Source organism: Vicia villosa, linkage group LG2 (genome assembly GCF_029867415.1).
Source record: "Vicia villosa cultivar HV-30 ecotype Madison, WI linkage group LG2, Vvil1.0, whole genome shotgun sequence".
In the NCBI taxonomy this organism is placed as follows: Eukaryota; Viridiplantae; Streptophyta; class Magnoliopsida; order Fabales; family Fabaceae; genus Vicia; species Vicia villosa.
The window spans coordinates 121,913,906-121,937,884 of NC_081181.1; the positions used below are offsets into that span (position 1 = coordinate 121,913,906).

Sequence of the window (23,979 nt, forward strand, 5' to 3'; positions counted from 1 at the left end):
TGCTTAGTTCACTTGTTTGAATCATTTGTCTTGCCTTGAAATGCTTGTATGTGGTTTTAAAATTCATTTTTGTAAATTGACTTTATAATGATCCTTGTGCGGATGTATACAAAGTGTTTTACCTTTCGAAGGGTGTTTTGAAAAAAAGAACGTTAACTTCGTAATGATCCTTGTTTGGATATATACCAAGTATTGTCTTTTTTGAAAGTTTTATTTTGAAAAACAATGATATATGAGACATTTGTTTGTTTTGATTTGAGCAAGCAATTAGGAAGTCTACCCTAAGTTTATAAGGTCCTTTCCTATTTCCTTTAGAAAATTCTCCTTTTACCGGATGTAAACAAAGGTTCGATTTTGCATTTGAAACAATAGAATTTGGATTTTGAAAAGAGTAACAGAGGGATTACCCTAAGAGGTGCAAGTGTGATTGTGTTTTGATTCAGATATTTTGTCTTTGAAGTTAGTGATCTAACGCTTCATTTTTTATCTTTGACATACACACGGTTTTATATGTACTGGAATTAAAATGCGGGAATGTAAAATGCGGAAAGTAAATCTACGCTATTACATCGATTGTGCGAGAAATGTAAACTACGCTATTTACATGAATTTGACAACCTATACACTTTATCTAGGAATTTAAATTGCAATAAGATAAAAGAAATATTTTTGGTTTTTTTTATTGAAGATTTTAATTAGAATTAATGCATGATTAATTTAATTAAAATGAGAAAAAGGTAGAAATAAAATTTAAACCTAAAAATTAAGTTTAAAATATGTTCATATTGCTTGTTAATTAATTTTAAAATAAAAACTAATTTTTATTGGATTTTTGAAGTTGTTTTGAAAATTAATAAGTTAAATTAACATATAATTATATAAATAATTACACAAATAATTAAAACTTAAAGAGAAAAATATTCTAAATAGGTACAAAATTAGTCTATAATATATAAACTAAATTTAATAAAAGAGAACAAATTTCTTCTGATTTTTGATTGGTTGAAATAATTAAAAAGCAAATATATAAATATATACTAATTAATTAAACAAAATATTTTAATTATTAAGAAAAATAGAATATTTTTATGTCAAAAAATAATAGATTATTTTATAAGCCTAAAAATATTTTTATTATATTTTTTTGATTTTTTAAACTATTTTAAATTAATTTTGCAAAGAAAACTAAATAAAATAAAAAAATATAATAATATGATCACGTGTGGTGGATGAGAGAGTCCATGGTATGGACTAGCGGAGCATATGCATTGGATGGATAACTGGCATGATCTGATGGTTCAGATTTTGAGGAGCATGATGTGTACAGAACCTGCAAAGCACTGAATCAAAAGTTATTTAAAAAAAACACGCGCGCGCCCTCCAACCAATGGGAAGGAGCCACGCATCATCTTCTTCATCAGCAATGCTCTTTTACACCGTTCATTTGCAGGTGGTGTAAAAAACTCCAATCTATTACACCTTCAAAATAACGAATACAAGCAAAACGTAAAAGAAATTTGGCGCGATGCCATAGTTCAATTCGTCTGGTTCATACGAATTCAATGAGACCTCTTTGAACCTGTAATTTTGCCTAATTCGAGAAGCCCTAATTTTGAGATCAAGAACCCTAAAATGGTGGTTTCGTGTACAAGCACCCAAATCTCAATTAAACTTCCAGAAACGATCAGTACATCAAACTAAACTCAAATATATATCTACATCTTGTTAAACATGCATGAATGATTATATTTTGGTAGGTTTATGTTTGAGCAAACCGTGAGCTTTAGATGCGTGTTTTTTGAGGTTTTGCTTGCTGAAAACGATTGGGATAGATTCAGGGATGTTTGAGGAACGTGTTTGAGTATTTAGTTTGGGTTGAATTGAGCTTAAAATTAAAATTCGAATTTCAATTTTTTCCAATATTTCAAGTTGTTTACAAGAGTGATACAAGCAAGATTATGGTTCTGAATTCGTGTCTCTTGATTAATGAAGTGTTCTACTTCATTTATAGACCATAGAAGTACTTAAAAACTAAGCTACCAAGCATTGATGGCTTTGTTGAATTTTTGACTTTTTTAATAATATGTAGCTTTGAATTCAAGCAACCATGGCTTGATTTTCTTCAACCTCCTGCTGTACCATCTCTTTGGGGAAGAACTTTGAATGATTCTTGATGACTCATGCTTAAGATCAAAGCTACATAACATTATCTTGCACCATTTCTTTTCAATTTAATCTTAAATGTAATAAAATTAAACCAAAAAGAAATAAAATGTTATGGGCCTTAGGTTGGTCGTGGGAGGCCCTTAGCATTGTTGGGAACATGTTTGGATCATGTAAACTTGGCCCCTTTTGGAAAAAAAACATTTTTGATCAATGTTGATTTCATGCATTTTCCCAAAAAATAGCCAACTTCAACAAGGCATAAATCCCTCAATTTTTATCATATGAAGGAGTTCTTGTACTTTTTAGAATCCTCAAGATGTCCTCTACAAGCCACTTTGGAAACTTTTTTTCATTTGGAGAATTTATCTTGATGTTATGGCCTTTGACAAAAAATCACTTTTTGTTGACTTTGAAAATGACCTGTAATGTCTGAGCTCATATTTTTCAAATGGTGAATCCAATGACCATGGGACCAATTGAATTTGAAATATAATGGAATTTCCTTCAAAACAAGCTTAGGTTGGAATTTTTTGAATGAATGAGGAGAGAGTTATGGTCAGTCAAAGTTCAGTTGACTTTTTAGGAGAAAACCCTAATTTTGAAACTTAGGGTTTTGTTGATTTTTGGTCTTTCCTTGATGAATTATGATCAACCAATGATCAAATGATGAATCTTTTGACAAAATATGGATGTTAACGAAAAATTTCATTTTTGACTGTTTGTTGACTTTTCGGTCAAACTAGTCGTCTGTTGACTGTTTGAGCTGCTGACTGTGCGTCTGAGTGAATTGAAGTTTGAAAATTTGTACGGTGGTACTTTGCGATATATGGTGATCCATGAAATCCATTTGAGGTCTCAAAAAACTTGTTCTCCTGAAAAAAACAAAAACCCTAGTTAAGGACTGTTTGTGTAGGAGACAGTTGAGCGTACCTGATTTTTGTTCAGTGCTGAGTTTCTGTTGATCATGTGATGTTCAGAAGACTTCTAGAACAAAAATCTTGGAACTTTGAAATTCAAAAAGATTGATTTGATTGATGGTACAAAACACGGAGAATTGCACTGTCAGCGGGTTTAATTGTCAACTGGCTGTTCGGGTATTAACGTAACAATTAAAGTGAAAATTCAACAGTTAAAATTAATTTTTTGTTTTTGTTTTTTTTGTTGTGTTAATGGTGAAAATTTACTTACATGAGTTGTTAGAAAAAACACAGACATAATAAATAAATAATATATATACTGTACGCGAACGAAATTACCGATAATAACCTTGAAAAAAACATTTAATGCACAGAAAAATATTTAACTGGCAGAAAACACACAAAATATTATCTGGATAATTAAACTACAGTACGACAAATAGTACGACATTTAATACTGTAAGTACAAATATTACATAATATAATGAACAGTACGACAAATAAACGGTACATTATTTGAGAACAAAAGATACGACAAACTTTAAAAATGACGATTAAAAATCCATGCTATAAACAACAGCATATAGATAATCAGAAGTGTAAACAACCCAGGTCCGCATTTTTCAGGACTATGCAGACAGAAAAAGGACATGATCACCACCACGACGGTGATGACCATAAGAAAACACGTATCCATCCACTTCGCCATTTTTGCCGGGGAAGAAAAGAGAATGAATATGAGGTAGAAATTTGAGAGATAAGTTGAAATTTGATGTGAGAATTTATGAAAAAATGAGAGGTATTTATAGAGTGAAAAGAAGGATAGAGACGTTGGGGAATGAAGTGATTCCGTACAAAAAGGAAAATTTGAGTGGTAGTAGGATTTGAAAGAAAGTGTATGGTAGGGTTTGAAAAAGAGAGATGTGTAGAATAAAGTTAGGATTTGATTTTGAAAGAAAGAGATTTGAAAAGAAAGGAAAAGATTTTGAAAATAATAGAATATAGTACAAAAATTAGTGGGAAACAAAAATTAATAATAATTTACTTGTTACCAGTACAGTCCGAATCCCCGGACTTTGCGCCTGCAAAAATTTAATTTTGTACCAATTGCGTCAGTACTATTTATCTGCAAATAAAGCATGTGTGAAGTGATAAACAGTAATTGGCGTTTGCGTAAGAATAAATTCAACAGCGAACCAAAATACTGTATAAGAAAAATTCTAAAAATCGAGTATTCATGAAATCAGGATATTTATGAAATAAAATCCAAGATTATATGAAACTCCCCATTTTTAGACAGAAGTCTGTTGCCTTTTTTCTAAAAAAGATGCGGGCAAATTTTAGGGTATAACAAACTCTAAATAACGTCTCCAGTGTTACACGACCAGAGCATGACACAGACCCAACTGACTCAAACGGATTCACTCTACGAGCTAATCCTCACCAAGCACAAAAGCTAGTCCTCAATCTGAAAAATAACAACAGTAAGGGTGAGTCTCATTCACATTTAACCAATGTTATAGGCTATAAATAATAAAATATCTATCACATATTATTCACCTTACAGTTATGATCAGATTCGCCACAACATAATTAAATCACAATAATTACACAATCATCACCTATTATAACATTGGACAATCTTCCATTCATGTTATAATAATACAAGTAGCCTAATGCAAATGCAACTATATGCATGTGGTACCAAACATGGGATAACCCATCTCACCGATCAACCACCATAAGGATTCGGCTACTCCTCTCACTAATTCCACACAATGGGAATTAGCTACCGCTTTCCCACCACCATAAGGGATACAGCCCACAACATGATTATGAAATGCATGCATCACACACAACATGCTAATCATCAACACCAATCAACTGAATATCATAATCCTCAACCAACGCAACAAGTAATAGCCACACATAGTTATGCCATTTCTCAACCATAACAAACATATATTTTACATCAACAATATATGTATATCAATCACCAGTTACAACCACTACATCATAACAGATAAAACATTTACCAATGTACCTGTACGCATAAACCATCACAACCAAATAAAATCGAGTATTTTAAAATAAATCGAGTCACGATTCAAAATACCATTTTATCGTATAAATCATATAATTAGCTTCGCCGTGCTCGAAACGGCACTAAAAACGGTCATACGGTTTGAAAGTTACACATCTTTAAACTTTTTCCAAGAAAACAACTATCACTACAGCACGCGGCGCCACACACAGTCTGCAGCGCGTAACGAATAGAAAGTACGCCTTCGCGGCGCAAACAAGGTTCGCGGCGCGTACTGAGTACATAAATTTTCCCTGCGCCTTCTGCCAAGCAGTTTGCGGCGCCAACCCCTGGACACGACGCCAACTGGCGATTTCCAGGAATCCGAATCGTAGAAAACAGCCTACGATTTTGTCCCTATTTCACCGAATCATTACCAAACCGATTCCATTTTTACCAGATTTCACGTACAGTAAAACAACGCATATTATAACACACATCTAGCACACAATAAGCATCTATTAACATCATATCAGTATCTAACATCCAGAATTCACCAAATCATGTAACTTTCATCAAATTATCCCAACCCCAGCCTAACATCCTAAAACCTAAACATAACCCAATTGATACAAACAACATGCTCAATCTATCCTACTATCTATAATCCCATAATAGAAGTTAAACGGAAGAGTCCCCCCTTACCTGAAGGTTGATTCTTCGTTCTTCCTCGTGTCGCACTTCCTTGCTTCTCTGCTCTTTCACGTTCAGACTTCACTTCTCCTTTGGTTCTATTTTCACAAATCCTTCTCTTTTTCTATTTTTATGAAAATAAGTTTATTATTAGCAATGGGCTTCACAACTGACACCTCCCTTCTACTAAAAGCAACCTTGGCCCATTAGGCTCATTATTCCACATTTCTCAAATCACTCAAATAATTCTAATATTTAATCCAAAAATCAATTAAATTAAATAAATAATTTTATGGGGTGTTACACATTCCATGCAGAACTGGATTCTTTGCAAGATTTATGGTTGACTTGTTGTCAATCTACAACATCAGTGGTTTCTTCACTTCGACCTCCATCTCTTCTAGCACTGATCTAATCTAAAATTCTTGACACGCAACATAGAATCCTGATATATATTCTGCCTCACACGATGATAATGCCACCACATATTTCTTTCTCGAGCACCATGAGATTAGGGCACCAAAGACTTGAAAGAAGTAGCCAGTTATGCTTCTTCGTTCCCATTATCTCCAATCCAATCAACATCTGAGTAGCAATTAATCGTAGCTTTCATGTGTGACAGACTTGATTCACTCATGTATCTACTCACCACTCCGACTGAGAAACATATATCAAATATGCTATTGCATACATACCTTAGAGATCATACAATTTGTTTGAACCAAGTAAGATTGACTTTGTCCTCCTCTCCATGCTTCTCTAGTTTCAAATTTAGTTCGACGGGTGAGGATGCAGGATTTAAATCATTCATCCTTAATCTCTCTTGTATCTCTTTGACATACCTCCTTTGATGAGGCATATTGTACCTTGCTTAATAATTTGAAATTCCATATCTAGGAAATACGACAACTTTATAATTTATATTTTATTTTTAGAAAAAGTATATTTATATTTAGAATAATTGAATAATATATATATATATATATATATATATATATATATATATATATATATATATATATATATATTTAAAAAGTATATTTATAAATGTATATTTATTTAGAAAAACTATGTATTTTTTTAAAATAAGGATATAGTTATTCATACAATATAATTTTTTTTAAAAGAATTAAGTATATATTCAATTTATAAAGTTATGCTTAAAACAAATTAAATTTATTAAATATAATATATTTAAATGGTTATTCTTTGAACCAAATCTTTTCTCTTATCTGTTAAGTTTTCTTAATTCTCTTTATACCAACATCTTCTCTTTTTTCTTACTCATCTGCTTTTTATAAATTTCTCCTTACAAATCTTCTTTCCTTCATCTATTTAAACCTTCCTCCCCCAAATGGCTACCCAAACTTTTCTCAGTGATAAATTCATCTTGGAAGTCATCTGCTAGCAGAAACTCAAAGTATTTAAAAGAGGAATCATCTTTTTAAAACTTGTAAAGGAATTTTGAAAATACGCCTCGGTTGCAGATGATGGCTGCTCCATCAACTCTAGTGTCTATGGTATCCCTTTTACCATAACCCCTTACTCCATTTCTAAATTTATTGGTTGCACTCTCATAGGAACCACTATTGAAAACTACTTTATGCTAAGAATGTTCTAACCCATGATGACCGACTGTTCATCTACTTTATGCTCAATCATGTCAGGGTCAACTTACCTTTAACGATTTTTAACTATCTAAAGGACTTCATCGTTGCATCCAGGACTCAACCTGAGTGTTACATACCCTTTGGAATAGTTATAACTAAGCTCTTCTTTGAGGCAGACATGATTGGAGAAATTGATAGGCTTGGTTCGGTTAGGGTTCCCATGAGTGAATGGTGTGAGTTCCTCCAAATAGAGGATGTCTAGATATATGTGTCTTCTGCGCTTGTAAGGTGTCGGTGTTTTTCTAGTGTCCTTATTAATCGTCTTTTTGTAATCCCCACTTTAATCAAATCAATGAAATATTTATTTCCTGCACTGGCTAATAATTTTTGTTTGGAATTGACATGCTTTTTATCGTCATTTATTATTTCCACAAACAAACCCAAACATTTAATACTAAGTTTATAACTTCTCAAGTTAAATTCATGCAGTATTAATCGTTAAAAAGCATTTAAGTTGAAAATGTATACTCATCTTTTGAAATAAAAAGAATGGCTAAAAACATAATTTGTTATTGTCTTAATGATCTCTTTAATAAGTTGAAAATATATCCATATGACATGTCTAAAACCATATGTATCTTTATCTTTCAAATGAATATTCTTTCTTGTCATATAAAAAGTCTTTTTGATATTGACAAAGGGGAAGAAAAAGAAATGATTTTGATGATATCTAAATCTCATGCTCAAAGCCCAAACATGTTAAACATGATATAAAATGTTGTTGCTACTAACCCATGTTTGATGTTTGATTCAGGAACTTTGTAAAAGCTTACTGGCTTTAATAGATAGGTATTATGGCTAAGCTATCAAAAGATCACCATCTGGTATAAGACCATTTAGCATCAGAAGATCAGAAGAAGTTAACATCTAAAGACGAAGATCAAGACTTTGTTAACATCAGAATACAAGATCAGGCTATTGTCTCCAGCAGATGAAATCAAGATCAAAGATGAATGGAAATTGCTCTGATGAGCTAAAATCTTCTGTTACAAAAGATTTCGTTGTTGAGAAGTTGTGAATTGTCTAAAACGAATCTTAATTTGTTATTTTACTTCTCTTGAAATTTATTTCTGCTCTGACACTGTGATGTGTTCAAAAGTTATATGCTATCTGAGAAAAGAGGTTGTAAACTTAGGCTCTGATATTCCGCGAGCTCACTCTGATCAAAATACATGGGTTCGTTGATACATTGTATGTTTTAGAAGTTGTGAACTTTCTAAAAATATGGTTAAATCAAGCCCTGATACCTTCACTGTTCAAAAGTCGTGGACTGTTTGAAAGTAAGGTGATCATGTTGATAACACCTATTGTTCAGAAAGTTGTGAAGTTTCTGGAAGTATGGTGTTTTGACTTTGATGCTTTAGAAGTTGGAAAATTATATGGAAGCAAGTCAATGGTAATCTCTAATTAAGAATTTTGTTCAGAAGTTGTGAACTATGTGAAAGAATATGAAATGTGTGCTATAGCAATGTTTGGTTGTTTTACAAAGCTGCTCAGAAGTCGTGGACTATCTGAAAGCTGTTGTTGAAATTTTGGTATTCAGATCTCAGATGTCCTAAGAGATGTTGAGACAATGCTCTTTGAACAAACACACAATGACAAATGATGTAAAGTAATTGAACACACATAATTACTAATCCAGTTCGATGTACAACTACACCTACTCTAGGGTTACCAAGCCAGGAAGAAAATCGATCTCCAGCAGATGAAATCAAGATCAAAGATGAATGGAAATTGCTCTGATGAGCTAAAATCTTCTGTTACAAAAGATTTCGTTGTTGAGAAGTTGTGAATTGTCTAAAACGAATCTTAATTTGTTATTTTACTTCTCTTGAAATTTATTTCTGCTCTGACATTGTGATGTGTTCAAAAGTTATATGCTATCTGAGAAAAGAGGTTGTAAACTTAGGCTCTGATATTCCGCGAGCTCACTCTGATCAAAATACATGGGTTCGTTGATACATTGTATGTTTTAGAAGTTGTGAACTTTCTAAAAATATGGTTAAATCAAGCCCTGATACCTTCACTGTTCAAAAGTCGTGGACTGTTTGAAAGTAAGGTGATCATGTTGATAACACCTATTGTTCAGAAAGTTGTGAACTTTCTGGAAGTATGGTGTTTTGACTTTGATGCTTTAGAAGTTGGAAAATTATATGGAAGCAAGTCAAGGGTAATCTCTAATTAAGAATTTTGTTCAGAAGTTGTGAACTATGTGAAAGAATATGAAACGTGTGCTATAGCAATGTTTGGTTGTTTTACAAAGCTGCTCAGAAGTCGTGGACTATCTGAAAGCTGTTGTTGAAATTTTGGTATTCAGATCTCAGATGTCCTAAGAGATGTTGAGACAATGCTCTTTGAACAAACACACAATGACAAAGTAAATACAATTTAAAGATGATGTAAAGTAATTGAACACACATAATTACTAATCCAGTTCGATGTACAACTACACCTACTCTAGGGTTACCAAGCCAGGAAGAAAATCCACTATCAGCAGTATTAATTTGAAGCTAAATAACCTCTGTTTTACAACCTTTCACTTAATCCCTACCTAGTGAAACTTCTACCTAGGACTCACCTAGGTATGAGAAACCCATCTCACTCTCAATCACCGCAGTGATACCTCACAGTCTCAATCCCAGTTACTGATATTGACATCCTTTCACCTAAGTCTTCAATTACGAAGCACTACTTGATTAAGAAACCTGTCAATTAAATACAATACTTGATCTTGCTTAAAATCTTCAATCAAGAACAATAGCTTGATAAACAAGCAACACACGTTCAACTCAATGCATCAAAAGATACATGAGTGATACACAATCATTCAATGCTTAAAAGCTTATGAATGAATGACAGGACTTACAACACAATAGAAACATTCCTACTCTTATATCAAGATGATATTAGAGAGGTTCACAACTAACACACACAAACCCTAACCAAATACAACGTAAGTTCCACAATACAATTAGGTTTGTAGTCTTCTATTTAAAGCGCACATCAGGACTAGATTTGGGCTTCAAAAACACAACAAGAAGACTGCTAAAGATCTCCAAAAGATTCTCCATAAAAATAGGGCTTCAATCATTAGTTTCCTAAATAATCTTCATATTTAGAAACTAAGAATACGTCTTGAAAACAGATAAAATCTTTTATCCTTAAATTATGCGCCACCTAGGATTGCATAATATTCCTAGAATATTCTGCATCTGTAAAAAACTAACAGATACCAAATTGTAAATTGTAGAAGACATGATGTCGAATGATCAGGACAGAAAATCTTGTAAAACATGTTTTCTCTACAAGTTAGAACATCTTATTTAACATGTTTCTGCCTAATTTGTTTTACTAAAATTATTGTCAATCCTAAAATAGAGAATTAACGGTTGTAACCAAGGTTATGAAAGACCAGACTCTGATACTTCATAAGTTGTGAACTTTCTGGAAGTGTAGTAAGTTTGCTCTTGTTCTGATACTTCTTCAAGATTGTGAACCTTCTAAAGACATGGTCAGACGATATGCTCTAAAAGAAACGGTAAGAAATCATTGTCAAAAGACATGGTCTGTCAGGAGTTGGTTCAGGTTTTGAACCTTCAGATGATATGATGCTTCGCACCTTCTGGCGTATAATCAAGTTTCTGGGGGGGGGGGTCATGTTAATGAATTTTAAAGTATTAACATATTCAGGGGGGGTCATGTTAGCTTGTCTGAAATTGAGTTTCATGGTGATTACCTAGTATATATTGTTCTATCAAATACATGATTTTGTCATCATCAAAAAAGGGGAGATGGTAAGAACAAGATTGGTTCTGCATCTGGCCTTAGGTTTTGATGATAACTTTACATGTTATCTCAAGGAACAATTATATAAACTAACATGTTTTCTTTCTAGTGTGTGGTTGTTACCGTACAGGTTCTAACTCTAGTAAGCGGTCGTGTGACATCATCAGGTTCTGAACTCAACATTCTGGAAGAATACTAAGTGTTGTGTTACAATGGAAGTCACAATTCTAGAATGCTATTTATGCAACGGTTCCAAGGTACGTTAGTACAAGAGCTTCTGAACATAACTTTGTAAGGGAAGCTTTGGAACCCTTCTAAAGCTTTACTTATGTGTCCCATGTTCTAAAGATGCTGAAGACGAGGTTCTTCTAAACGAGTTCTAAAGATCTGAAGACATCGCTTCTAGAGACCAAGTGTTAAAGACTCTAAAGACAAAGGTTATTCTGAACAAGCTATGAAGACTCAAAGTCTTAGATTTAAAGATTTAAGTTCTGATGATCTACAACATGCTTAAATCGACATACAATCAGAAGCCTCTGAAGACTTAGAAGATCAAGTACGACATGTGTGTGATGGTGAGCATAAAAGTACTAATGTGAACTGTGACCCCCACTCTTATAGGATGGCGTAAGGACAGTCCAACCTGTACTTGTTAACTACCATTCCTACCATGAATGTTGAGGACTTTAAAGTTGTACATTTCATTTCCTGTTCTACACTCCAACGGATTTATCCTTCTCTGTAAAGAAAGTCATTGGAAGAATTTGAAATCAACGATTCAGTTCTACAAAACTACATCAAATCGCTGCACAAACTTGTTAGAGAAGTTCTTTATAAAGTTTTATATTTTTATCAAGAAGCTTTTATTCGTATCTTGCTTATTAACACTTTTTTTTTGTACTTAAACATTGTGTAATCTGCTTATTAGAAGCATCTTGTAATACACACTTGAAATCAACTTGGTTGATTGTTTCCTTGGGGGACTTGGTGATAGTCAGAAGCCCTGAGAAGAATGTGGTAGCGATCATAATGGTTTCATGATAAGGATTAGCTGAACTTTTTAGGATTGTCAGCAAGGTTGATCGGAGCTTATTGTGGTTGTTTCCTTGAGAAGGATGGGTGCTAGTCAGAAGTCTCAAGAAGGCATTGGCTTCCGTCAGTGTGGTTGTTTATAATCAGTTTGGTTATAGTGGATTAAGTCCTTATTGAGAAGGCAAAATCACCTTGACGGGTGGACTAGAGTAATTCATACTTCCTTCGTAGCACCTGCGGTAATTCATACTTCCATCGTAGCGCCTGCAATTTGACAAGAATATCACATGCCTCATTCGCTGATTCAGCATGAGAAATTCAATCAAAGTTCGTCGCGTCTACCGTCAATTGAATATAAAATGTTGTCTTGCAATCCTTCTTGTTGGCATCCTTGTGGACGGTTCTATGGGCATCAGTTGCATTATGAGCAAGCGCAAAAACTCCATTAATAACCACTTTTAGGGTTTCATGAAAGTGAAACAAAGATTGCATTTGTTTACTCCATCAGATCCAATTCTTGCCGTCAAGAATTGAAAGATAATTTGGAATATTGGCATTGTTACTATTCGTCTCTGCAATGATTGATTAACAAATCACTATTCCATAAACACGATCACCGACGTGTGAATCTTGAAAACACGATCAAGAACTTAACTGGAACTCTAGATATCAACTTGTTTATGCTTGATGCACTTTGATTGAGAGAAAGAATGAGAGAGAGAATGAAAAGTAATTGAGAATTGTTATTATTGAAAAGCTGCAAAAACTGAATTACAAAGATATATAGGTATACAAATATGTGACATGTATACTAAGTAACTAACATAACAAACTCTAACTAGCTTGGGTTTGATTTACTTAACTTAGATTATACTCTCGACAAATAACAAAAGCCAAATAAAGAAATTCGAAGAACTAAAAAAAAATATTTACAATGACCATATTAATTTCTAATGAATCGAGTACTACAATTAGTTTAAGCTTTAATTGCTCATTTAGTATGGGGAATATGCCCGGGCCCATGGGTTAAGTCCTTCGTTAAATTAATATGTTGCTTAGGGTTTTTGAACTAAACCAAAATAAATTGATTTTTTTTATTTTGTTTGGTTTGATTTTTTCAGTATGTTAGATTTTTTTCTCATCTATTTACACCCTGCTGGTAAGTTTTTTTTTTTTGTCTAGTATTAATAACTAGAATTTCAACCATTAAAAATAAATAAGTGAAATGTTGTGAGTTCAAACACGCACCCATTTAATCGAAAGTGTAAGTATAAGAGTGCGCCTAAGAGGGGGGGTGAATTAGGTTTTCAAAAATTTAATCGGTTTTATGAGAATACTTCTAATAATTTTTGGTTAAGTGTTTGAAGGTTTTTGTAAGGTTCTTTTCTTTTCTTTGGTAATGGTGATGAAAGAGATAAAGTGCGGAAAAGTAAAGAACGCAACGATATATACTGGTTCCCCTCACAATCCGAGAGTACTCCAGTCCCCTTTCAAACACGAAAGAGATTTCACTATAGTTAGAATTATTGTACAAGCCTATGCCTACTATCTAACCTATAGGGTGATCAAAGGTTCTTAACACCTTTAAGATCAATCAACACTAATGTGAATGAAGAACAATCCTCTTCAAACACACCACTTACTTCCAACAATCCTGGATAGTAAGGAAACAATTTTCTTTGAATTTTTACAAGAGATTTAGATGAAGTTTGTATAGCACTATCAATCTTGGATTGATCTTCTTCTTCAAATGAACAATTCTCAAAATGAATATAAGTGTTCACAATGTATGCATGAAACTTTAAATAAATTCTCAATGAAAATGTGTGTATAAAGTTTCATAAAAAATTCTGGTTTGTGGACACTTGAAAATAATGAAATTTATGAGTATGAATTGTTAATGAAGAAGGTGAATAATGATTTTGAAATATGTAGTATTTATAATGTGTCAAACACCTCTTTGAATGGTTATTTTTCCATGAAACAATGCAATGATCAAGTGGTAAGAAAATGGATTCGTTTGAATAAGATCATGCAATGAAAAAACACACTGGTTCAGTAGGAACCGGTTCCTACCTGGGACAACCCGGTTCCTGCTGAACGTTACAGCAGAAATTTCAAATTTTGAACTGAGGAACCGGTTCCCACCTAGGGACAACCCGGTTCCCCATAGTAAAAAACAGAGAACTGAAAACTTAGAAAGCTGGGAACCGGTTCCCCCATAGGGACAACCCGGTTCCTAAGACCTTTATTTTGAATTTTAACTTTGAAAAAGGTTTTAAAAGATCTTTTGAGGGATGACACTTTGTAGTATGTTTATGATATGCATGAAAATATATTTGTGAACAATTATATGTCAAAGTGAGTATTGTTTATACCTTTGACATTTTAGCTTGATTCTTGAATCTTCACAATTTCTTCAAGACTTTGAAATGATGTATTTTTGCTTGATACTTGAAATTCTTTTTGCACATCCTTTATAAAAGCTTGATGTCCATATTGTCTTCATCAAAACACACTATGCTTGAGAAGCTTGCATTTACATTCTCCCCCTTTTTGATGATGACAACCAAGTCTTGAAAATGTTTTGAAAAAGTTGTTTTGTGCTTTTGAAATTATGTTGAACAATGCAAGGCTCCCCCTATGTTAGAGACTCCCCCTAAATCCATGATTCCTTGATTTATGGTGATGAGTTTCATTTGATAATTTTAACAATGGCCAGCATTTTTCTTTGAAACAAAACAACAACACAAACACATGCATATTCTTCTCCCCCTTTGTTATTATCAAAAAGGATGGGGAAAAAGAAAAAAATATATGAAATATAACACAATGTAAAATACCACAAAGATAACACAAAAATGAAATACTACAAACATAACATGATTTAAACGATACGAAACGTAGTTTTTTACGATTACAACACAAACATAAATTTTTTTAGAAACGTGTACCTTTGATGTATGAAAATGAAGAATAAATTTTAAACATCACCTTCGTCTAAAATTCCAAGCTCTCGTCGAATTTTGTAAAACGATTCTTTTGGGAGAGGCTTGGTGAAGATATCCGCAAGTTGATTATGAGTATCTACAAAAGTGACTTCAACATCTCCTTTAAGCACATGATCGCGAAGAAAATGATGTCGAATGTCTATGTGTTTGGTTCTTGAATGCATGACCGGATTCTTTGTAATATTTATAGCACTTGTATTGTCGCATCGAAGAGGAATACATCCGAGATCAAGTCCGTAGTCACGAAGTTGTTGCTTAAGCCAAAGAATTTGTGCACAACAACTACCCGCTGCTATGTATTCTGCTTCGGCCGTACTAAGAGCAACACATGCTTGCTTTTTACAAGCCCATGATACTAATGCATTTCCAAGAATGTGACAAGTACCACTTGTGCTTTTACGATCAGTTTTACATCCTGCATAATCCGCGTCAGAATAGCCAATTAAATTGCAAACACTACCTTTAGGATACCATAAGCCAACGTTAGTCGTTCCTTTGAGATACTTCATGATCCTTTTAACCGCCATAAGATGTGATTCCTTTGGATTTGCTTGAAAGCGAGCACAAAGACAAACACTAAACATTATGTCAGGACGGCTTGCCGTCAAATACAATAAAGAACCAATCATACCTCGATACTTAGTAATATCAATTGAAGTACCGGATTCATCTTGATCAACATATGTACCGGAGCCCATTGGAGTATTCATTGCTTTACAGTTATCCATATCAAACTTCTTCAATAATTCTTTACAATATTTGGATTGATTGATAAAGATTCCATCTTTGAGTTGCTTAATTTGTAGTCCAAGAAAGTAGTTCATCTTTCCCATCATAGACATCTCGAATTCTCCTTGCATCATCAATGAGAATTCCTCACACATTTCTTTGTTAGTTGATCCAAAAATGATATCATCAACATAGACTTGAACCAATAAAGTGTTACTTTTGATTTTCTTAATGAACAAAGTTTTATCAACCTTACCCTTTTCGAAACCCTTTTCACACAAAAAATTGCTAAGTCTATCATACCATGCTCTTGGTGCTTGCTTTAAGCCATAAAGAGCCTTTCTCAACTTAAAGACATGTGTAGGATTCTTGAAGTCTTCAAATCCCGGGGGTTGTTTGACATAGACTTCTTCATTGATGTATCCATTCAAGAATGCGCTCTTGACGTCCATTTGATAAAGCTGAAAATTTAATGAACATGCATAAGCAAGTAAAAGACGAATAGCTTCTAACCTTGCAACCGGAGCAAATGTTTCTTCAAAGTCGATTCCTTCTTCTTGATTGTAACCTTGGGCCACCAATCTTGCTTTGTTTCGAACAATTATACCATTCTCATCAAGTTTGTTCTTAAACACCCATCGAGTACCTATGATGTGTTTGTTACTTGGTCTAGGAACAAGTTCCCAAACTTGATTTCTCTCGAATTGGTTTAATTCTTCTTGCATTGCATTTATCCATTGATCGTCTCCTAAGGCTTCATCAACTTTGGAAGGTTCAATTTGAGAAACAAAAGCCATGTGTAAGCAAGCATCTTTGAGATTTAATCTTGTTGCAACTCCTTGACTAATATCACCAATAACTTTATCAATAGGATGATCTCTATGAGTTCTCCATTCTTTTGGTAGATCATTGGTGTTTGATTCTTGTTGTACACTTTCTTGTTGAACACTTTCTTGTTGTACTTCCGGTGCCTTCACAATTATATCATTTGAAAGTTCTTCCGGTGCCTTCACAATTGTATCATTTGAAGGTTCTTCCGGGGGTAAATCTAAAGGATCATCATCATCACAAACAACTATTTCCTCTTTGGAAGTGTTAGTCTCATAAAAAGATACATGCATAGATTCTTCAATAGTTAAAGTTCTTTTATTATAAATTCTATATGCTTTACTAGAAAGAGAATAACCAAGAAATATACCTTCGTCGGATTTCTCATCAAACTTACCAAGATTGTCTTTGTCATTGTTTAGAACAAAGCACTTGCATCAAAAAATGTGAAAGTGAGCAATGTTTGGCTTTCTTCCTTTGAAGAGTTCATATGGAGTCTTCTTTAAGATAGGTCTAATGATTACTCGATTTCCAACATAACATGCCGTACTAACCGCATCCGCCCAAAAATATTTAGGAAGATTTGCATCACTAAGCATTGTTCTTGCAAGTTCCACTAGAAACCTATTTTTCCTTTCAACTACTCCATTTTGTTGTGGAGTTCTTGGTGCTGAAAAATTATGAGAGATACCATGTTCTTCACAAAATTCTTCAAATGATGCATTTTGAAACTCTCCACCATGATCACTTCTTATGGATACAATCTTTAATGATTTTTCATTTTGGATTTGTTTTGCATACTTCTTAAAGGCTCTAAAAGCATCACTTTTCTGCACAAGAAACAAAGTCCAAGAATATCTAGAATAATCATCAACAATAACTAAAGCGTATACATTACCTCCGAAGCTTCTTGTCCTTGATGGACCAAATAAATCCATATGCAACAATTGAAGTGGTCTTGTTGTAGTCACCACATTCTTTGGTTTGAAAGATGATTTGGTTTGCTTTCCCTTTTGACAAGCATCACATAGTTTATCTTTGACAAACTTTATCTTAGGTAAGCCAATAACAAGATCATGTTTGGTTAACTTATTTAAATGATCCATATGAATATGGGCTGCTCTTTTATGCCATAACCATGATTCATTATTGTTTACCAAAAGACATTTTACTTTCAAAGATAAATCATTCAAAGAAATCATAAAAATGTTATTAATTCTTGTACCTTTGAGTTTTACCTCATTGGTGACTTCATCGATGATCAAGCATTCCTCCTTAGTGAATTTGATCTTGAAGCCTTTGTCACAAAGTTGGCTAATGCTTAGAAGATTATGCTTTAGTCCTTCAACATAAAGAACATCTTCAATGGATGTGAAAGGTGGTGCACCAACTTTGCCTTTGCCAAGAATTCTTCCCTTATTGTTGTCTCCATAAGTGACAAAACCCTTGGCCTTTAACCTTAGATCTGAAAATTGGTTTAAGTCACCCGTCATATGCTTTGAACAACCACTATCTAGATACCATAGGTTTGAAGTGGTCTTCAAGCATACCTACAAAACAAATTAAGTTTTGTTAGGTACCCAAATGGCTTTGGGTCCATCATAGTTAGTTCCTTTCTTCACCCATACATAATGTCCACTAGGAACACTAAAGTTCCTTACATAACAAGCATTGGGTGTGTGACCAATAATACCACAATAAAAACAAGTAGGTTCAAAGTTACTTCTATATCTAGGAGGATAAGATTTCTTCTTAACAAAGTTCTTCCTTTTAGGATAATGTTGCATTACTTTAGGCTTGATCACTTTCTCTTGAATTGGTTGGTTACTAGCCTTGACAAAGATAGTCTTGTTGGATGTTGGTTTATCAAATTTAGAGAAACCAAGTCCGCTCTTATCATTGGAGTATCTTTGTGTGCTAAGAACATTTTCCAATCCAATTTGCCCTTTTTCATATCTTTCTAAAACACGTTTTAATTGGACAATTTGGAAGGAAAGTGATTCACAATTCTTGCATGCAACATTATCTTCTTGAACACTAATCATTTTTTCTTTGTTATCTTTATGTTCTACTTCAATTATCTTAACCTTCTCTTCTAACGATGATATTATTTTCTTTTGAGATGAGATAGTTTTATAGAGAATTTTGCATTCTTTTAATAATTCTTCTATTGCACCTTGCGCACCATTATCAAAAAGAGAATCATCATAACTAACCTCGCCTTCTTCATCGTCGGAGTGGTGTGATGCCATTAGTGCTAGGTTTGCACTTTCGTCACTATCGGAGTCCGATGAGGAACTTACTTCATTATCTTCCCATGCTATGTAGGCCTTTTTATTTTTGAACTCCCTTTTGCTTTTGAATCCATTCTTCTTCGAAAGCTTTGGACATTCCGGCTTTATGTGTCCTTGTTTCCCACATTCATAGCATGTAACTTCTTGTGATGAAGTGGATGCTTCTTTATCTTTATGCTTTGAGAATTTCTTTCTTTTGACATAGTTAGTATTATCAATATTATTTTTATTACCAAAAAATTTGCCTAACCTTTTTACAAGAAGCAAGAAGTTTTCATCTTCATCCGATGCATCTTTCATTTTGCTTTCTATTGAATCTACTTTTAATGCAATGCCTTTGGATTTCTTCTCTAAGTTCTCATGCTTTTCCAATCTTCCAAGTTCTGTCTCATATTCTTGAAGTTTTCCAAATAGTGTTGCGGAAGTAAGTTTTGATAAATTCTTCTTTTCGGATATCGCCGTCACTTTTGGTTGCCACTCCCTTGTCAAAGATCTGAGCACTTTAAGATTAAGTTCTTCGGTAGTAAGAGTCTTACCAAGTGCCTTCAAGTGATTTGTCAAATGTACGAATCGTTTTTGCAAATCGAGAATAGTTTCTCCAGGCTTCATTCTAAACAGTTCGTACTCTTGGCTTAAAGTATTCAATCTTGATCTTTTAACTTCAGCGGTACCTTCATGAGTTTCTACAAGAGTATCCCAAATTTCCTTTGATGTTGTACATGTTGATATTCGGAAGAATTCATCCATACTAAGAGCACCATGAAGAAGACTGATCGCCTTTTTGTCAGCAAGAACCCTTTTTCTATCATTATCATCCCATGACGCTTTAGGTTTCTCCGATCCAACACCATTAACGACCGTTGTAGGAACATGAGGACCTTGTAGGACAGCCTCCCAAACTTCTTCTCCTTGTGCTTCTAGATGAGCCTTCATTTGGATTTTCCAAAAGTCAAAATATTCACCACAAAACAATGGAGGCTTGTTGTTAGAACCACCATCTTTGAAAACCGGTCTTTGATTTGCGGAAGCCATTCTGGATCTTTAGGAACAAGTTACCTATAACTTGCTCTGATGCCAAATGTAAGTATAAGAGTGCGCCTAAGAGGGGGGGTGAATTAGGTTTTCAAAAATTTAATCGGTTTTATGAGAATACTTCTAATAATTTTTGGTTAAGTGTTTGAAGGTTTTTGTAAGGTTCTTTTCTTTTCTTTGGTAATGGTGATGAAAGCGATAAAGTGCGGAAAAGTAAAGAACGCAACGATATATACTGGTTCCCCTCACAATCCGAGAGTACTTCAGTCCCCTTTCAAACACGAAAGAGATTTCACTATAGTTAGAATTATTGTACAAGCCTATGCCTACTATCTAACCTATAGGGTGATCAAAGGTTCTTAACACCTTTAAGATCAATCAACACTAATGTGAATGAAGAACAATCCTCTTCAAACACACCACTTACTTCCAACAATCCTGGATAGTAAGGAAACAATTTTCTTTGAATTTTTACAAGAGATTTAGATGAAGTTTGTATAGCACTATCAATCTTGGATTGATCTTCTTCTTCAAATGAACAATTCTCAAAATGAATATAAGTGTTCACAATGTATGCATGAAACTTTAAATAAATTCTCAATGAAAATGTGTGTATAAAGTTTCATAAAAAATTCTGGTTTGTGGACACTTGAAAATAATGAAATTTATGAGTATGAATTGTTAATGAAGAAGGTGAATAATGATTTTGAAATATGTAGTATTTATAATGTGTCAAACACCTCTTTGAATGGTTATTTTTCCATGAAACAATGCAATGATCAAGTGGTAAGAAAATGGATTCGTTTGAATAAGATCATGCAATGAAAAAACACATTGGTTCAGTAGGAACCGGTTCCTACCTGGGACAACCCGGTTCCTGCTGAACGTTACAGCAGAAATTTCAAATTTTGAACTGAGGAACCGGTTCCCACCTAGGGACAACCCGGTTCCCCATAGTAAAAAACAGAGAACTGAAAACTTAGAAAGCTGGGAACCGGTTCCCCCATAGGGACAACCCGGTTCCTAAGACCTTTATTTTGAATTTTAACTTTGAAAGAGGTTTTAAAAGATCTTTTGAGGGATGACACTTTGTAGTATGTTTATGATATGCATGAAAATATATTTGTGAACAATTATATGTCAAAGTGAGTATTGTTTATACCTTTGACATTTTAGCTTGATTCTTGAATCTTCACAATTTCTTCAAGACTTTGAAATGATGTATTTTTGCTTGATACTTGAAATTCTTTTTGCACTTCCTTTATAAAAGCTTGATGTCCATATTGTCTTCATCAAAACACACTATGCTTGAGAAGCTTGCATTTACAGAAAGCCCTTGCAACTATCAACTTAGTTGCTTAATATAGGAGAAACTCTCCTATCAAATAATATCTCTAAAATCCTTTTATTTTAATTTAATTTAACTTTATATTTTTAATTAATTATTTTGTGCTTAAAGTGTAATTTAATAAAATATACTCTGTTGTTATTTACAATCTAACTAAAATTTATTGAATGACATTCTAAAATTTCAAATTACTTCCTCTATTTCTTTACTTGTTTTCTTTTTTCAAAGCTATTTCTTTACTTGTTAATGTCTTGATATTCAAAGAATCTGGCAGAAGGTTATATCTTGGTTGCAAATTCAACAGAAGCCTAGTAATTGGCAGGAGGAACTGCAGTGGATTGTCAACTAATACAGAGTAAAAGGAAGACATGCTCAAGTCATCAAATGAACCTAACAACTGGTGCTCTAGTCATGCCATCACGGAGGACAACAGCAGAAGCACCACCGGAAACATAAATAGCTTTACAGCCTCTGTTAGTACTTGCAACCAAACAACCCTCGGTTGTTGCCATCGGAACCGTGAACTCTTTCCCGTCGAGCAACAAAGGACCAGCAACTCCTACCGGAATCTGAACAAAACCTATTGGCATCTCGCAACACTGTCCTAATATAGAATCGTAATCAAAATTTTCAATTGGTAGACCCTCAAGTGACTTTCCGGTAACTCTCTCCACCGCTTGGTTCCGAATCGCCGCCGCACGCCGGCAATCTCCGAGTTTGGATTCAAGTGAGTAAGACGGAATTGATCCTGAAACTACAGCCTGGACAACCTCCTCGTCATCAGAAGAAAGCTGCAACGTAACCGACGCTGGAGCAACTTTTTTGACGGCGGTTTTCGGTGGCAGCAGAGGTAATTTCGGTGCAAATCCGACGAGGCATGAACCAGTGGTTTTATCAATCTCTGCTTCATCTTCTTCATCATACTGAATGGCACGAGACGCAGCAAATGGATGAAGGATGAAGCCAATTCCGAAGAAAGCCATAAGATAGAAAAATGAAGCGATGAGTGAAACGACAGCTACAATCTCAGAGATTGTGAGTACATGTAGAGGAGTAGAGGTTCGGATCTTCTCACGCCATCTGTGAAGAAGAAAGTAGGCGACAGAAAAGAAGAGGCCGAAGAAAACAGCGTTAGTTAAGTAGAGTGAAGGTTGTGATTGTGAATCATGTTTTTGGCTTTTCGTTTTCGAAAGTTTGCCGGAGAGAGCTGAACATTCGACGGCATTCAGGCTTCGCTGGTGAGCGTCCATTTCTCTCCGGTTAAGTGAGGGATTTTTTGAAAATTTGAAAATTAAAATGGGTAGAAAGAAAGAAGAGAGGAAATATTTTTCTTTAGTTTAGAGGATTATTGGATGAAACCTGAATGAAAATGTGTAGATTTACAAAGTTTTTTTATAGACAAAGAAAGTTTTCAAACACCCGTACGGGGTGCCGTTTCATCCTTCCCTTCACTACTGACAAAAACTCTTTTCTTCCTTAATAATCCTCTTTTATCCATTTCCTTCTTTTTTTTCACCTTCAGTAACTATATGGCATTATCCTATTCCATCAAACCCAAAAATAATAATGACGTTTTAATAAAATCTAAACAAAATTATTTTTTAACAATTTTATGTTTATTATTCAAATTATTATTTTTATAATCATAATAATGATAAATATATCAATTTTTTCAAATATAAAATTTTCAAAATTATACTATTATAATTTTAATTATAATAAAATTTTTATTATATAAAATGATCAAATATGCCAATTATTGTGTCATATATGAAATAATAATTTATGCAAACTACCTAACCTAGCTAAACTATCCACTTTATTTACTTATTTAAAAACTAAACTAACTGATTGATTTAAATTTTGAAATATATTTTAATGTGCTAAAATTTAGACTAGTGTCTATTTTTTTTTTTTTTTTTTTTAATAAGGTTATAATATTAAAGAAAATTGGAACACAAAAATGAGGGGGGATTATACCAAAACCCTCTTACAAAGAAACGAACCTAAAGAATGACAATCCAAACATATTGTTTACAAAATCTAACCCTTAAAAAGAGAGAGAGTATCAAAAAAAGACAGTCAAGGATAAACCTACGTTAGCAAGGGCATCTGCACAACTATTCTCTTCTCTAAAAATGTGAGAAACTACAAAATTCTTTTGAGAGACTAAATTAGTACAGTTAATCCATCTATTACGAATCATCTAAGGAACCTTAAACGGGGGCTTAAAAGCTTCGACCACCGCTTTGGAATCCGATTCCAACCACACATGACTCCAATTTCTCTCATGGGCAAACTCAATTGCAAGCATTGTACCCGAAAGTTCGGGAAAGAGGGAATTACCCATACCTAAAAAACTGGCAAAAGCTCCCATAAAGCGACCACCACTATCTCTTGCTAAACCACCACAAGCAGAAAAACCAGAAGAAAAATAGAGGCTTCATCAG

The 23,979-nt window shown here is 33.8% G+C and overlaps 1 protein-coding gene across 1 annotated transcript; it reads right to left on the bottom strand.

Moving 5' to 3' along the window:
• Nucleotides 1–20,832: 20,832 nt before the first annotated feature.
• Nucleotides 20,833–22,966, bottom strand: LOC131651942 (3-hydroxy-3-methylglutaryl-coenzyme A reductase 1-like). The gene has a single exon (XM_058921671.1). It carries the CDS (start codon nucleotides 22,777–22,779, stop codon nucleotides 21,910–21,912), a length of 870 nt encoding a protein of 289 aa, XP_058777654.1. The 5' UTR covers nucleotides 22,780–22,966; the 3' UTR covers nucleotides 20,833–21,909.
• Between the last annotated feature and the right edge of the window lie 1,013 nt (nucleotides 22,967–23,979).